Raw genomic sequence first — 16,737 nt, 5'->3', positions numbered from 1 at the left:
TTACCATTCGCAACAGCTATCCTCTCCCCCGGATTGATGAGTGCCTCGATCGTCTTCGGGACGCGCGTTATTTCACATCGCTGGATTTGAAATCCGGATATCATCAAGTCAAGATTCGAGAAGAAGACGTCCCCAAAACAGCATTCAACACCCGTTACGGCCAGTATGAGTTCCTGGTACTGCCTTTCGGCCTGACCAACGCGCCACCGACCTTCCAAAAGCTTATGAATTCCGTACTCAAGGATTATCTTGATAAATTCGCTATGGTGTACCTTGATGATATACTCATTTTTAGTTCATCTTTAGAAGACCATCAAGAGCACGTCCGTGCGGTCCTCGGCAAACTTCACGAGGCACAACTCGTCGTCAACCCTACAAAATGTCATTTCGCCCAAGAGGAATTATCCTTTCTAGGTTTTGACATCTCCGCCAAAGGCATTCTCCCATCCCAACAGAAGGTGCAAGCTGTACGTGATTGGCCCGTTCCAACGAACGTCCAGGAAGTACGACAATTTATTGGTCTAGCCCAACATTACCGGCGCTTCATTCCAGGTTTCGCCGGTATCGCAGCCCCTATCACCGACTTAACCCGAGGAGTTGGACCAAAACAGCGCGCAATCCAATGGTCCCAAGAATGTCAGCACAGTTTTGACCTATTAAAAAGCAAACTCATCGAGGCACCGGTACTTCGATCCCCAGACATGTCGAAGCCATTCCGAATCGAAACCGATGCCTCGGACTATGGTCTCGGTGCCGTTTTGCTACAACAGGACGAGTATGGTACATGGTGCCCTCTGGCTTACGAGTCCAAGAAGCTCTCCAAAGCAGAACGCTCCTATCCAGCCCAGGAACGCGAATTGCTAGGTGTCCTCCATGCCCTTCGAACGTGGCGTTGTTTCATTGACAGTCGTGACCATAACTATGTAGTTTATGTGGATCACTTATCACTAAAATCTTTAAGATCCCAGAAAAATCCTACGGGTCGTCTCGTCCGATATCTTAACGAACTGGAATCCTATGACCCCGACATCCAATATCGACCTGGCACTGAAAACACTATCCCTGACCTCCTCTCTCGTGTCAGTGGTCCATCGTCGGATCCCGCACCAACCGACCTCGAACCAAAGTACCTATATGCCATACAGGCCGAAGAAAGCCACATTGATCCCCGCAACGACTGGCCACGCTTTTATGTCAAACAACCGGATCAATGGCCCCAAAATATCAAAGATAAACTCGAGCAACACAAGAAGCATTTCATTGTTCGTGATCGAATGGTGTATTACAAACCGAAGTTAAATGAAGCCAAAGAATTACGCTACGTCGTCTTTGCCCGCCGTGCCGATTTGGTGGAAGATTACCACAAGGGATTTGGCCATACCGGCACCGCAACCATGTGCGCTCTCATGAAGACACGCTGGTGGTGGCCCGGTATGCAGGAAGACATCCAGACATGGATCAAGACATGTCCCCAGTGTCAGCTCACAGCCAACGACGACCGTCACACTCACAAGGCCCCGATGCATAACCTTGACATTCCCGCTGCATTCTCCCGTTGGCATCTCGATTTTATCGGCGAACTACCCACCACAGCAAATGGAAATCGTTGGATTCTGGTCGCCGTCGATTACACCACCAATTGGCCAATCGCACGCGCTGTTCCCGAAGCCACGGGCGACGCTATTGTCAAGTTCATATACGAAGAAATAGTCCTTCGATTTGGATGTCCCGATGAAATTCTCACGGACCGCGGCACCAACTTCATGTCAAACATTGTTGCCAAATATGTGGGCATGCTACGCACGAATCACACCTTAACTTCAGCTTTCCACCCACGCACGAACGGCAAATGCGAACGCCTAAACCAGACCTTGAAGAAAATGTTGAAAAAGTATATCAACGGCAATGTTTCCATCTGGGATGATCATCTGAATACCGCTATTTGGGCCTGCCGCATTCGAAAACATCGCACCACCGGTTACAGCCCCTTTTACCTTACGTACGGCCGACATCCCAAAATTCCTGGTGACCCCGCCTGCCCTTGGATCAAAATTGGAACCGAAGAACAACCTCCAGAAGATATTGCTAAGGGAGCCGTCGATTATTTAAGCAAGCTACGCAAAGCACGCGACACTGCGGAATGGCGAATGCAACGCAACGCTGAAGCTGACAAACGTCGCTGGGACGAAGTGATGCGCACTGACACCCAAACCTTCGACCTTGGCGACTTAGTCTTGTTGCGACACGAAAGCCGAAAAGGACTGGAGCCGTCCTGGATGGGTCCATACACGGTCATCGACCGCAATCTCGACACGGACATTTATCAGCTCCACGAAATCAACGGCAAGCCCTATGCTTCCTGGGTACACACGGAACGCCTTCGCCCTGCATATACGACCGACATTACCCCACGTGAAGCCTGGTATATTCCGCGTATTGCTCATGCCCAACCTTCACCTCATTCTTAGCACTTCCTCGCCCTCTCGATATCTTTTCAATTTTTTTTTTTTTCTCTTTCGTCTTGTCCGATTTCGTTGCTCGTGGACGATCAACAGTCTGAGGAGGGAGTATTGTCGTGACCTGTTTCCAGTCTGACCAATCAGAACTCCCCGCGGACTCCCTCGCAAGCAAAGAGTCAACACCAATAACATATAGACTCTGAAAAGGGCTAATACCCTTTTGTATAATAGATTAATAATCAGTAAACTAGAGAAAAGATATAAAAGACAGAACAAACAGAATAATAAAAAGTCAGTCGTTTTTAGACCTATATTTCTGGGCAAACCACTTTGGTGATCTTGACTGTATATCAGATCCGAGTGAAGTACGACAAGAAGTTAGGATATAAGATATCTCAGCGCCAACAAAATAAAGAACAACATCTGTTTCACTCGCAATCTCTAGTCAAGAGCTGAGTCTTAGTATTCTGCATTGTGTGCCTATTAGCTGTGGAAACCGTATCCAGATTAGGCAACAAACAATAACAAAATACGACATACTTCACTCGGATCTGATGTCGTAACCTTTGTCGTAGCATTTTCGATCCTCGACCAATCATCTTTAAATTTCCTTTTTGATCAACTATTACATCATGACCCTTTTGTGATCCCCTTCTGGAAACTTCGTCCAAAAGTTTGGCTGAGCACGATACGTCATTGTCGTTACCTTCCCTTTTCGTAGCTCATGCTGTCATCAACAATTAGAATACCCAAGTATAAATATCCACGAGAAGCAAAAGAATAAACATTATCTCATCCTCCCGTAGTTTATCCTTTCCTGTCAACCTCGTCGTTAACATCTGGCCATTGGAATCCCAGCGCAGAATATTGACGACGACACCTTTTTGTGCTCAGTGTCGTACTTCACTCGGATCTGATATACAGTCAAGATCACCAAAGTGGTTTGCCAAGAAATATAGGTCTAAAAACGACTGACTTTTTATTATTCTGTTTGTTCTGTCTTTTATATCTTTTCTCTAGTTTACTGATTATTAATCTATTATACAAAAGGGTATTAGTCCTTTTCAGAGTCTATATATTATTGGTATTGACTCTTTGCTTGCGAGGGAGTCCACGGGGAGTTCTGATTGGTCAGAATGGAAACAGGTCACGACATCAGCCTGTCATTGTCAATATTCTGTGCTGGAATTCCAATGGCCAGATGTTACGATTAGGGTAGACAAGGACAGTAAGAATACGGGAGGATAAGATGGTCTTTATTCTTGTCAGATTTGAGTACTCCTTTAGAGTTCAGTTTAAATCTGTAGTTTTTTTTGTTGCTTTTATTTCTACCATAACATGGTCATATTTATATTTTCTATCAAGATCATTTTTATGTCTACAATCTTCAGGAAGGTTCTCGTCAACTTCCTGCATGGTTTTCTATTATTCCGAAACATAACCAATCAAGAAGTATTACAGACCACTTTAATGCTGAATGGATTTGGTCTATATTTCTTCCATTTTCCAGGCAATACCTTTGGTATGCCTCGTTCATCCATTGGTCCTTCATACCTTCTCGAAGGTTCCTCCAGATATCGATCTGTGGACGAGCCAATGCGCTGTCTTCCGTATTTGCTAAACTTTGGTATAGCAAATCTAATCGGCACAGACGGTTATCCATATTTGCTCTTTTGTGTGACATCTATTCTATTATTTTTTAATTATTTCGTATATCCAAAATTATTTTAAATATCTTTAATATATTTTATTTATTAAAATCTTTTATTTCTTATCATTTATTATTAAATTTAACTTGGTCATTTTTTTTTATGATTTTTTTTTAAAATTTACCTTATTTTTTCACCCCTTCTAAATTAACTAGCCTTAGATATCCGTCACAAAAGAAGAACCGGCGTAACTGACATTCTTTTGTTCTACATAGATATTTATACTTTGGGTCTTCTAACTATTGATGACAGCATGGGGTACAGAAAGGGAAGGTTACACTTATGACGTATCATGCTTAGCCCTACTTCTTAATGAGGTTTCTAGAAAGGGATTGTTGGCCGATCGTGATGTAATAGTTGCCAAAAGGGAAAATCCTAAAATGATTGGTTGAGTATCAAAAAGGCTATGACAAGCCAATCAGCCTCAAGATTCCTTTTCCAGCGGTCATTACATCATGATTGGCTATCTGTCTCAATTCAGCAACCTTGTCAAGAAGTCCTGGCTGGCTCAGCACAATGTGTCATTGCTGTAACCTTCCATTTTTATACCATATCCTGTCAACAATAATAGAACATCTAATATATAAATATCCTTCAAACCAAAATGAATAAAGGGCATCTTATTCTCCTGTATTTTATTATTTGCTACAGATTTAGTCTACTTCTCTGGCCATTGAAATTCCAGCCCAGATCCTGACGACGACACTAATATACCGGTAAGATCACCAGAGTGGGAAACAAGAGGATTAGGGATAGGAAAGATAACACTTTATTTTTGTCAATGAGAAACTATCTTTATCAAGATAATAAATACATATATCTTTAGATAATAAATGTGTATTTAAAGATACAATTTTTAAAAATTTTAAATAAATAATAATTTATTTTTAAAAATATATAAAAATGTATCAATAGTTTTTTAATTGTGTTTTTAAATAAATAAATGGTCAGAGGAGGTGTCTGACGTGGGTAGCATAAACGAAGTGTTGCTACTTGTCTATAGGTGTGGTATCATGATGTTGTGAGGTCGTCAACATTCATGATACATTCTGAGGGTAGTGGCTGTTCCTCATTTATAAGGAGATATTTATATGTGCTTATTCGGTCTATGTTCTTAAAGAGGATAATGGCTGAGCAGCTAAAACTTTGATAAAAGGATGGTTGTACTTAGCAAGATGCTAAGCTGATTACCATTTTCAGACGTTATCCGCTTCAGCCACGACACGTGTCATTTTTGGGGTTTTGTCGTATTGTCGTACTTCACTTGGATCTGATATGTGTCATGACCTGTTTCTATTCTGACCAATCAGAACTCCCCGTGGACTCCCTCGTAAGCAAAGAGTCAATACCAATAATATATAGACTCTGAAAAGGACTAATACCCTTTTGTATAATAGATTAATAATCAGTAAACTAGAGAAAAGATATACAGTATATATTTTTAGGTTAATCTATAATAATTTCGTAGTCGGCTTGGCAGGGTATTTTGGTTCTGAATGCTCAGCCTTTTGGCCGAGCTGTTTGATAAAGGAAAATGTTTGCTTGAAGGTGATCAAAGCGTCATTACCAAAAACGTAAGTGTTGCCATGAACGTTTTAGGAATACTGAAAAAGAATATGACAGTACAGGTATTTACTAGATCTGATAAACTGCACGATCACTAAAGTAAATAGATGAGGTGTCAGTTATGCCAGTTCTTCTTTTGCGCCGATTAGATTTGCTATATCAAAGTTTAGCAAATATGGAAGACAGCGCATTGGCTCGTCCGCAGATCGATATCTGGAGGAACCTTCGAGAAGGTATGAAGGACCAATGGATGAACGAGGCATACCAAAGGTATTGCCTGGAAAACGGAAGAAATATAGACCAAATCCGTTCAGCATTAAAATGGTCTGTAATACTTCTTGATTGGTTATGTTTCAGAATAGTAGAAAACTATACAGAAAGTTGGTGAAAACCTTCCTGAAGATTATAGACATAAAAATGTATCTTAATACAAAATATAAATATAACAATGTTATAGTAGAAATAAATCAATCAACAAACTACAGATTTAAACTGAACTCTAAAGGAGTACTCAAATTTGACACTAATAGGTCTGACATTATCCTCTTTCCAAATGCTTGATTGTCCTCAAGCAAGATAAAGAAGAAGAAAAAAACAGAAGGTAGTGAACAACCATAAGAAGATCGAGATGAAAAAAGAGAAGAAGAGAAAAAAATTGAAGAGCTGACTAGATTGGGGTTTGGGTTTGTACACGAGCCATTTGAGGGATGTACTATACCAAAATTAGTTGGCAGTAGTATCAGTCGTATGAGCAGGGCAAAGACGGTCAGTATGTACCCAGGATGTATATTGTTTTCCTTGGATTTCGTGGATCTGATAAGTGTTGGTGTCCAGGTTCTGGCTGGTGACAATATACGGACCCTGTCATGACCATTCCTGCGTACACGTTGTCTTGGCCATAATGCACGACCATATGTATTATTGGCCCAAGCATGCTCTCCACTGTTGCCGTGCTGGTCCATACGCATACCCCTTACTTGGTCTCTATATTCCTCTCTTACCGTTGTCCTCTCCTTTTGCTGATCTATGCTTTACCTCATGTTATGCTCTGCATTTCATTTAAATTATTTTATTATCGTTGTCTGTTCTGTATCTGATCCTTTAGTATAAATATCTGATCTCTTCTCATGAAATAAACCTCAGTCAAGAATTGTGTGTGTTGTGTGTATTCTCTCATACTATCTTGTTCTCCATCTTGTCTTGTCCTTGTCTTGGTTCTTTTCCTGTTTCTATTCTTGTTCTGATTTCGTTCTTGTTTCTTGTTCCTGTTTTACCGTATTCCTTGTCTTGTCTCGTCTTGTCCTTGTCTTGCGAAAGCACTTAACACCACTCTCTTGTCTTGCACTGATCCTCCCGTAATCAGTGCATAACAGACCCATCCAGGAGGGTTCTAGGGTCTTGCGATTTTCATGGCATAATAGAACAAGGTCACTGAGTTCAAAAATTTGAGTTTCAGTCCTCATGGCATCATCCCATTTTTTCTTGTCAGTTCCACATTATGTTTCATTCAGATTTCGGCTTTCTCGTGAGCTTCACGTAACTTTTGGAGGTATAGTAAGTGAATGCATTATTGGCTAATAGTTCCGGAGCTATTGTAGTTCTGTTTCGGTCAGTTGGATCCAAGGGCATACAGTGTCGCCTGGCAGTTGGGGATGTCAGCCGTAAGTTAGGTACAGTAAAAGGGACTATATCCTGTTGTCTGATGTTTCCATACGCGGCAAGCCCACAGTGCTTGGTTCAAGTGTTGGTCCCACACGTAGATGTTACTATTGATATATTTCTTGAGCATGTTCTTCAAGGTCTGATTCAATCATTCGCATTTACTATTCATTTGTGGGTGGAATGCCGAAGTCAACATGTGGTGAGTACAGAGTAATCGAATATGACGGGAGACAATGTTGGATATAAAGTTCGCGCCACGATTCATGAGGATTTCATCCAGACAACCAAAGCAAAGCATAATTTCTTCGTAGATGAACTTGACAATGGCCTTATCTGTGGCATCCGGAACAGCGTGGGCAATAGGCCAGTTGGTGGAATAATCCACCGCAATGAGAATCCATTGATTACCATCACTAGTTGTGGGTAATTCACCAATAAAGTCGAGGTGCCATCAGGAAAAAGCACTAGGGACATCCAGAGGATGCATCGAAGCCTTGTGCATTGAGCAGTTTTCATTGGCGACGATCTGACATTGAGGGCAAGTTTTGATCCAGGATCTAATATCAGCTTCCATGCCTGGCCATCACCAGCGAGATTTCATGATGTGATAAAGTGTCTGGACATCAGAATGACCGAAGCTCTTGTGGAAATTTTTGATGAGGTCGGTACAGTGGGAAAAGACGACATAACATAACTCTTGAGAACTGGTCTTGTGAGGATGATAGAACACCATTTTGTCCCGAACTGTGAAATGCTCTTTGTTCTTTTCCATTTTTTCTTTGATTAGGTAGGGCCAGTTGGAAGGATCGAGTGTGTAGAAACGAGGCCAGTCATTTTATGGGTTGATATGGGGGTCTTCGGCCTCAATAGTGTATAGGTACTTGGGTTCGATATCGTCTTGAGCTGGTTTACAATTTGGGCCACTGATACAAGAAAGCAAATCCAGGATTGTGTTGTCAGCACCAGGCTTGTACTGGATATCTGGGTCATAAGATTCCAATTCGTTGAGATAGTAGATCAGGCAGGCCATAGAGTTCTTCTGGAAGTGAAGTGACTTGAGGGAAAGATGATCAACAAATATGGAGTAGTTTCGTTCTCGACTATCGATGAAGCAGCGCCAGGTATAGAGAGCGTGGAGAACACCGATTAGTTCGTATTCTTGAGTGGGAAAACGTCGTTCGGCAAGAGACAGTTTCTTCAATTCGTAGGCCAAGGGGCGCCAATCACCAGTGTCATCCTGTTGTAGCAGAACAGCACCTATGCCATAATCGGAAGCATCAGTTTTGATGCAGAACGGACGAGTCATATTGGGCGAATGAAGGAGAGGCACTTCAGTGAGTTTACTCTTCAGAAGATCGAAACTATGCTGGCACTCTTGTATCCAAGTGATCGAATGTTGTTTGGCACCAGTGCCTCGAGTGAGATCGGTGATCGAAGTGGCAATATGGGCGAAACCGGGGATGAAGCAATGATAATGTTGGGCAAGACCGATGAATTGGCATACTTCTTGTACGTTGGTGGGTACTGGCCAGTCTTGAACGGCTTTCACCTTGTCACGCAAGGGGAGAATTCCATTTACAGAGATGTCGAAACCTAGGAACAAGAGCTGTGTCTGGGCAAAATGGCATTTCTTCGGGTTAACGACGAGCTGAGCTTCACAGAGCTTTTCAAAATGGTGTGTATATAGGTGTGGTGATCCTTGATGGTCGGACTAAAAATGAGGATGTCATCAAGATAGACTATGGCAAACTTGTCTAGGCAATCCTTGAGCACGGAATTCATGAGGCGTTGGAATGTAGAAGGGGCATTGGTGAGGCTGAATGGAAGGACCAGAAACTCGAATTGGCCATAGCGAGTGTTGAATGCCGTTTTTGGAACGTCTTCAGGGCGAATACGAACTTGATAGTATCCAGACTTGAGATCAAGGGAAGTGAAAAAACGAGCATTGCAAAGTCGATCTAGGCATTCATCAATGTAAGGCAAAGGATAACTATTGCGAATCGTCAGTTTGTTCAAGACATGATAATCAATGCACATATTGTATGGCATCACCTTAAGCTCAAATTGAGCTATTATGACTGCCAAGCCAGTGGGGTTACTGAATTGTGGACTCGTGTTGAGGATCAGTAGAATGCGTTCCCTTTAGAACTTTGTAAAAAATACATTGAGAGTATGTCGGCTCATGTGCAAGCTGTTCTGAGGGCCAAGGGTGGGCATACTCGATTTTAATAAAGCGCTTTATGCAAAACGTTGCCATTGACAAAGGATGTACAATTGACAGTAGCTGGGGAACAGTTTGTGTGAAATGGCCAAAATTCCACAAGAAGAGTGGAAAGCATGCAAACAAAAAAATAAATAAAAATGGCGGCTAAATAATTGCTGGTTTACTGACGAAAAAAAAAAATGCAGTGTGCTAGCGGTCCCCAGATCTGCTGCCCATTATGCACCGAATTCAACATGGAGCTAATGAAGTTCATGAATTGCATGATTCCATGCAGAATGCTTCATGTATATTTTTTAGAGGACGTTACCATAAAGATATTTTTATTTCGCCGGCATTTATTATATGGCAAGAAGAAAAACGGGTGAAAAAGCGCTTTTTCTTATTTTTGGGTTTTTGGGAAAAAATGGTCCAAACCGACCGCTCATCTTGAAATGGTGAATGCAATGGGATGAATTGCAATGCGATGACCGGGATTTCGCGACAATGTAGAGAAGAGACTGTACTTTTCATATAAAAAAAATTCGGACGATACATATAGTGAAAGCCGCCGTATGAATAAAAACATAAAAAAGGGTATAGGTTTGGACCATTTTTTCTCCCATTGTACAATATCAACCTGGCATCAAAAACACTATCCCTGACCTCTTCTCTCATGTCAGTGGTCCATCATCTGATCCCGCACCAACCGACCTTGAATCAAAGTACCTACAGTATATGCTATACAGGCTGAAGAAAGCTACATTGATCCTTGCAATGACTGGCCATGCTTTTATATCAAACAACCAGATCAATTGCCCCAAAATATCAAAGATAAACTCGAGCAACACAAGAAGCATTTTATTGTTCATGACTGAATGGTGTATTACAAGCCGAAGCTAAATGAAGCCAAAGAATTACACTACATTATCTTTGCCCGCCGTGCCGATTTGATGGAAGATTACAACAAGGGATTTGGCCATACTGGCACCACAACCATGTATTGTACGCTCTCATGAAGACACACTGGTAGTGGCCCGGTATGCAGGAAGACATCCAGACATGGATCAAGACATGTCCCCAGTGTCAGCTCACAGCCAACAACGACCGTCACACTCACAAGGCCCAAATGCATAATCTTGACATTCCTGCTGCATTCTCCCATTGGCATCTCGATTTTATTGGCGAAATACCCACCACAGCAGATGAAAATTGTTCGATTCTGGTCGCCATCAATTACACCACCAATTGGCCAATCGCATGTGCTGTTCCTGAAGCTACAGGTGACGCTATTGTCAAGTTCATATATGAAGCCTTCGATTTGGATGTCCCGATGAAATTCTTATGGACTGCGGCACTAACTTTATATCAAACATTGTTGCTAATCGAGTTCACTGCTGAGTTACGATCTCTTTGTTCTTCCTGATCGCCAAGAAATTGGCAGAAGCACACTTCGCCGTTAGCCCAGACTGGTAAGAGAACAATTCGATCTCATCGCAGACGCTGCCAATGTTCCCCAAACACACGAGTACTTAAACCATTATCAACATGCCGTATACCACGCAATTCTCCAGAGTGTCACGCATGGAAGTAACGAATCAGCCCGCTTGTTCTTTGTTGATGGTTCTGGTGGCGTCTTTACCCTTATGTTGTTGTTTTTATTATTCGTTTATATTTTACTGTATGTATTTTGTCTTATGCTCCTTTGATTTCATCCTTTGCTATGATTTTTCAAGTTATTCTTCACCTTTATGTTTTACGGTATGCTTTTTGTCCTTATGTTCCTTTTGATTTTATCCTTATGCTATGTTTCCCCAAGTACGATTTTTTCTGTTATCTATTTTTGTCTCTCCATTTAATATTATACGATGTCTGACTATTTCTGTTCCTAACTTTGTGTACATATTGTTGTTCCTCTGTCGTAGATGAAGAAAATGATCGCTATGTGGCGGTAGGTAAGGGGGGCAAGACCCCCAGGAAAAAAGAAAAAGAGACTGTACTACTCTGTTGTCCATTGAATATGCAAAGATTTATGCGCACATCAACTAAAACTTACCGAAAAATCAACTGCTTATTGACAAAAGATTAGAGTACCATCAAGCGAGACCTTTGGATACACAAATTCGAGTGCGGAGTTCTGAATATTGCAAATGGAGCATCCCATTCCAAACGCATCTTTAATCAGCCACTATTCCCACTAGCCTCAGATTAACAACAAACTACAGACCGAAAGAGCATAACTTTGTGATCTTTAAGATCAACAGGCGCTACTAGTCTACATAATTAAAATCTTTGGGAAATTAGTGATTTGTAAATCACATGATCTACACTAAGTTATCAGGGCCTGTTAAACCTCTTTTTTTTATCTTTCAACCATGCCTCGCTGCCTACTTCCACATAATAGGCGAAACAATCAGCAGCAAGATGCCATTTGTGCCATTTATAGTCAAACAGAGCATCGTCATCTTTCGAATAAAAATGTGAGTAGAGCTCTTTTTGAAGAAAAGTGGTTGATGATATGACCGGCGTTCTTCTGTAGCATCATTCAATTTGTTTTTTTATCAGTTATACGTATATGTCCTTTCATTCTCTTTCAATTTTCAATGAATCGAATAATACATAAGCAGACGTGCTTCGATCTATGAATTCATGCATCAGTGGGGTGACTATCGTTTCATCTATAGAGAATCATATATTTTTGTCTTCAATCTTATCTTTTTTCTTTTGCTTTTCTCTCTCTCTTTCTGTTTGCTTGATAAACCCTCACTATCATTGTATCAAGATCCCATCCGCATCCATCATCCAGACCATTCTTATCCCGTGTATACAACTTGGTTGAATCGACTATAATCCTCAAAAAGGTAAGCGTCGAGTGGTCCACCATTGATTTTGCTCCGGCAAAACAGAGTCACCTCTCCTTCACTTCCATCCTTCTTCCAGCTTCCAGTTTCCGTTTCTTTTCGCCTGACAAGTTCTGGATGCTACAAGTTGACTTTCTCTCACCATCCATCTGGCGAAACTGGATGATGTCAAAGGCCATCGTTGGTGGTGTGACTCTCTTTTTCATCAGAAAACGCTTACGTGTCCTCTTCATGTTCCTCTCCTTTAGATTGCTTCTCATCATATGGTATTTGAGATGTCTTCCCGATTATTGTATTTTTAGTTTATAGTTTATAGTTTATATTTTGTATTTTATATTTCATGTACATATTCTTTTCGCAGTCTTTTCCTCTTTTTTTCCCACAGGGTTTTATATGAGGTTTTTACTGACACGACCATTTTTTTTTATCATTATGTACTTTATTTGTTTTTCTTTCTTTTCATTCGGGGGACTCTCGATATCTGGAATCCAACTTGAAATTACCGTCACTTCTGGCCACGTCAATATTTTTTGCCTGCTCAAGCTGACACCACTGATCCATCGCTTAAGTGTCACTGGAAGCAATTTTATTTTCCGCATCGAAGAAGAAGCTTACATGGCGGTCCGTATTCATCGTTTTTTTTTTCTGGTACACCGTTTGGTTCAAAGACAAGTCCAATTTCTTTTCCTTTGCTATAATGTAATAAACGTATACTAATTCAAAATTTTTTCAATGTCATATAATCCAAGTCATGTTAAGCGATCAATGGCTATCGAAAACTCAAATAACAAAGGTAAAATATCTTGACGAAAATTTGAATCAATCAAAGAGCTTACTAACTCATTTTTTTAAATATCCAACATCCCCACACATCTTTCTAGATCTATCATAGCCTGGGCGGGATGGAACTGAGAGGGTCAATCAGTGCTGCCCTGCGCGTGTTCAGAAACAAATCACATTGCAACGTATGCCATAAGGTTGTCATTAATATACCGAAGTTCCGTCAAGAGTTCTCGCCCAGGTTATGCCGTATATGCGTTAGGCTTTTTGTCTGACGAAAGTCGCTCAATGTAAGAGGGCGGCCTCCGGTGGCAGGCGGCATCCATTGCACAGCGGGTGTACGGCTTGTTAAATTCAAAACATCGGATTGATATTCTATTTTTGAATATCAAAATAAATATTGAATTTTTTTCCCCATGTGAGATAATGATCGATAATAATTATTTTTCCATGTAAAGGTGAATGGAAAGAATAAATGATTGATAAACCAATAATAGGCTATATTTGCAGTATGAGTTTTAGATGTGAGGTTGATTCACATAAAAGAAAATGGATATGTAGATCAGACGTTTTGACGTGACATAATGACATGATCCAATTGGTATAGTAGTTATAGACTCATTGGTAATTGTTTTCTCTTGTAGATCGGGTGATATAGATTATCATGGATGACTAAGTGATATGATGGAGTGGTATCATCCGGATGAAAGGAAGGGATGGTATAATGATATGTACAAATACGACACTCGCACTGCTATCAAGCTAGCCTACCAAGCCTTTGTTGCACATGCAGCTCGCCTCTTCCCTCCATGGTATGCGTGACTGTCGAATTTTTCATAATAAGTTCTCTTGTGGACATACTTCCTCCCATCCTCTTCTTTGGATTGCTACCCATGGTATCGTCTTTCATATTTCTTCCCGACTATTTTATTTTGTAGTTTGTAGTATATATTTTGTATTTTAGTTAATAGCCTTCTTGCAGCCTTTTCCTCCCTTTTTTTCCCAGAGGGTTTTTAGGGGTTTTTTACAGACGCACCTATTGTGTTTTTTAAAATTTGTATCGCTTCTTTTTTTTCTGTCGGGAAGCTCTCGATATCTGCTGCATCGAATAACAGATGTAAAATATTCAAACGACTTTCGAATCAATCAAAGAGCTTACTAACTCATTTTTAAAAATACCCAACATACCCACACATCTTTCTAGATCTATCATAATCTTGGGCGGGACAGAATGAAGGGGGTCAATAAGTGCTGTTTGTTCATTAGAAGTGTTTCATGGTATGTCAGCGTATTGACATTAATATACCGAAGTTCAATCAAGAGTCTCGCCCAGGTTATGCCATATTGCGTTAGGCTTTTTTGGCTGACGAATGTCACTCAATGTAAAAGTGTCACATCCCAGTAGCAGATGGCATCCATTGCACAGCGGGTGTACGGCTTGTTATACTGAAAATAAAGCACGGCTCAGAGAGCAGTACCACATCAGAAGTTGGAGCGGAGCCAACCAGGATTATGATAGGCATGACCCATAATCAAAAAAATTGAAACTCAAAATATTTTGAAATACTTGCTGCGAAATAGCAAGGGGAGAAAGGGTCGTCATACGTATGGGTTACTATAGTTTTAATCACTACATGAATCATCATCATCATCATTATCTGTATAGGAAGCTAGCATAGATAAAGCTGATGAAGGTTGAGTTTCTACTTTTTTTCGTTTCACCGTAATGCCAAGCTTGTTTGGTTCCACATCCTTTCTCTTTAACTGAACCTTTGTTAACGTTTGGAACGAAGGTAGAGTTTTGGCAGCTTGAGATCGATTCACTAGCGAAACAGCATCTGGTTCGGAATCACTGTTGAGTTTACGAACTCTTTCACCATCTGCTGACTGAAATGCAGCGATTGCTTGTTCTTCGATCTCTGTTTCTTCATCGTCCAGGTATTTCTGAATTCGACTCTTATCTTCAGTTGAAAATCGTTCCAAGACTGCATCAACATCTACGCGCTCACTCCGTGCGTTGCGAGTTCGGATTTCGTCCAGAGCATCTAAAATCTCCATTTCCCGTTTAGAGTCCAAAGTCCTGTTTTCCAAAAGTTTCATGGGATCATCCGCAGCTTCTTCGTCCTCCTCAGCTTGTTTTTCTTCTTCCTCGGAATCGCGACGCCATGGTTCAAAATTACGACTCGCACCATGTTCTGCAACATAATCGGTATTTTTCGGATCGGTTTTGAAAGTAATTTCTGCGGAACAACGTGGGCATCTACAGAAAATGAACGTTAGCAGCATGTTAGAGCGAATTAAAGAACTCACTGTACCTGATGTAAAAGCGGAAGATCTTAATCGTCAGGTATGTTTCTCCCTCTACAGTTTCTTTTCGTGCATTGAACTTCTTGCCTTTGTAGATGTATTCACCGCAGCTTTCGCAACGCATAGAAAAAGGAGCCATCAAGCGTACTTTATGTTGAAGATCCTTCGGCTTTTTCCTACCAGCAAAGCAGTTATTAGAGACGCATACTCAAAAATCCTAGTTTACCACTTACTGCCGAGGGATTTGAGAGGGATCGAAATTAGGAGGGAAGTATTTATTGAGGACTTTACGCTCGGACATGGCGGATTAGGTTGTAACGACAGAAATGACCTCTGCCCATATTCTTCGTCAAATGGCGATTTTGCAAATGCATATAGAGATTGCACATAATGGGACTGCTAAATTGAATTTAAGTGACATCACTTAATTGCTGTGCATTTGCGATTTTTATGCACATAAATGAGACCCGACAGTGACAGTATCACTTTGAATATTTATTGTCAAAAAGAGCTATGATACATGATGTTAGTCGAAAGGTTATGGATTAATTTTAGTGGGCAATAGTTACAAATTATATGAAAAGAAGCTTATGACCGGTTAGATCATAGTTTTTGCATATGTCTTTATGGCCGATGTACAGTGGCGGGAGCTTGGCTCTGTGTCTCTGTTTTGTTTGAATACCAGCCTAGGATGGATAATAAGACAAGTAGTAAATGTACCACGCGTGCGTCTACAATGTTGGATACTGTCCACTCAAGAATAATATACCTTTACCGTCAAGGACGTACCAGGAAAAAAATCAAAACAGGGCTGATATTTATCAAGATATCTACCGCTTGATGACGAAGATGTCGTTAAAGAAGATGTCGTACAATCTATTCCCAATGGATTGTTCTCGTCAGAGCTTATTGCCGCGTAGTTGACTTGCAAAACAAACAAATATTCTTTGGTGCATTTCTTGGAAATGCGAGACTTTGTTCTATTTCTGGTTAAAATATAAAATGCGGCAAAGGAAGAGTGGTCAAATTCATCGTCTGATCTGCCAATAGCGTGATTCTTTCATGATGATATGCATACACCTGAGCCATCACGTGGTTTCTTTGTTCCATGGATAAAGTATATAAGAAACACAGAAGAATAACCCACTCATAACCTTCAATTCTCCAACTACAAGTATTTTAAAATTAATGAT

The 16,737-nt window shown here is 40.8% G+C and overlaps 1 protein-coding gene across 1 annotated transcript; it reads right to left on the bottom strand.

The window, feature by feature from the left end:
• Positions 1-14,803: 14,803 nt before the first annotated feature.
• BYT42DRAFT_567187 (CWC16 protein) lies at positions 14,804-15,881 on the bottom strand. Its single transcript, XM_051568069.1, has 3 exons — positions 15,778-15,881; positions 15,553-15,720; positions 14,804-15,497 (listed from the first exon to the last, which is right to left on the bottom strand). The coding sequence occupies exons 1-3, from the start codon at positions 15,843-15,845 to the stop codon at positions 14,861-14,863; spliced, it is 873 nt and encodes a 290-aa protein (XP_051424897.1). The 5' UTR covers positions 15,846-15,881; the 3' UTR covers positions 14,804-14,860.
• Positions 15,882-16,737: the final 856 nt, after the last annotated feature.

The sequence above is a fragment of the Radiomyces spectabilis genome, assembly GCF_025331425.1.
Source record: "Radiomyces spectabilis strain NRRL 2753 chromosome Unknown BYT42scaffold_5, whole genome shotgun sequence".
Lineage (NCBI taxonomy): Eukaryota > Fungi > Mucoromycota > Mucoromycetes > Mucorales > Radiomycetaceae > Radiomyces > Radiomyces spectabilis.
This window is presented reverse-complemented; position numbering and strand designations above follow the sequence as displayed.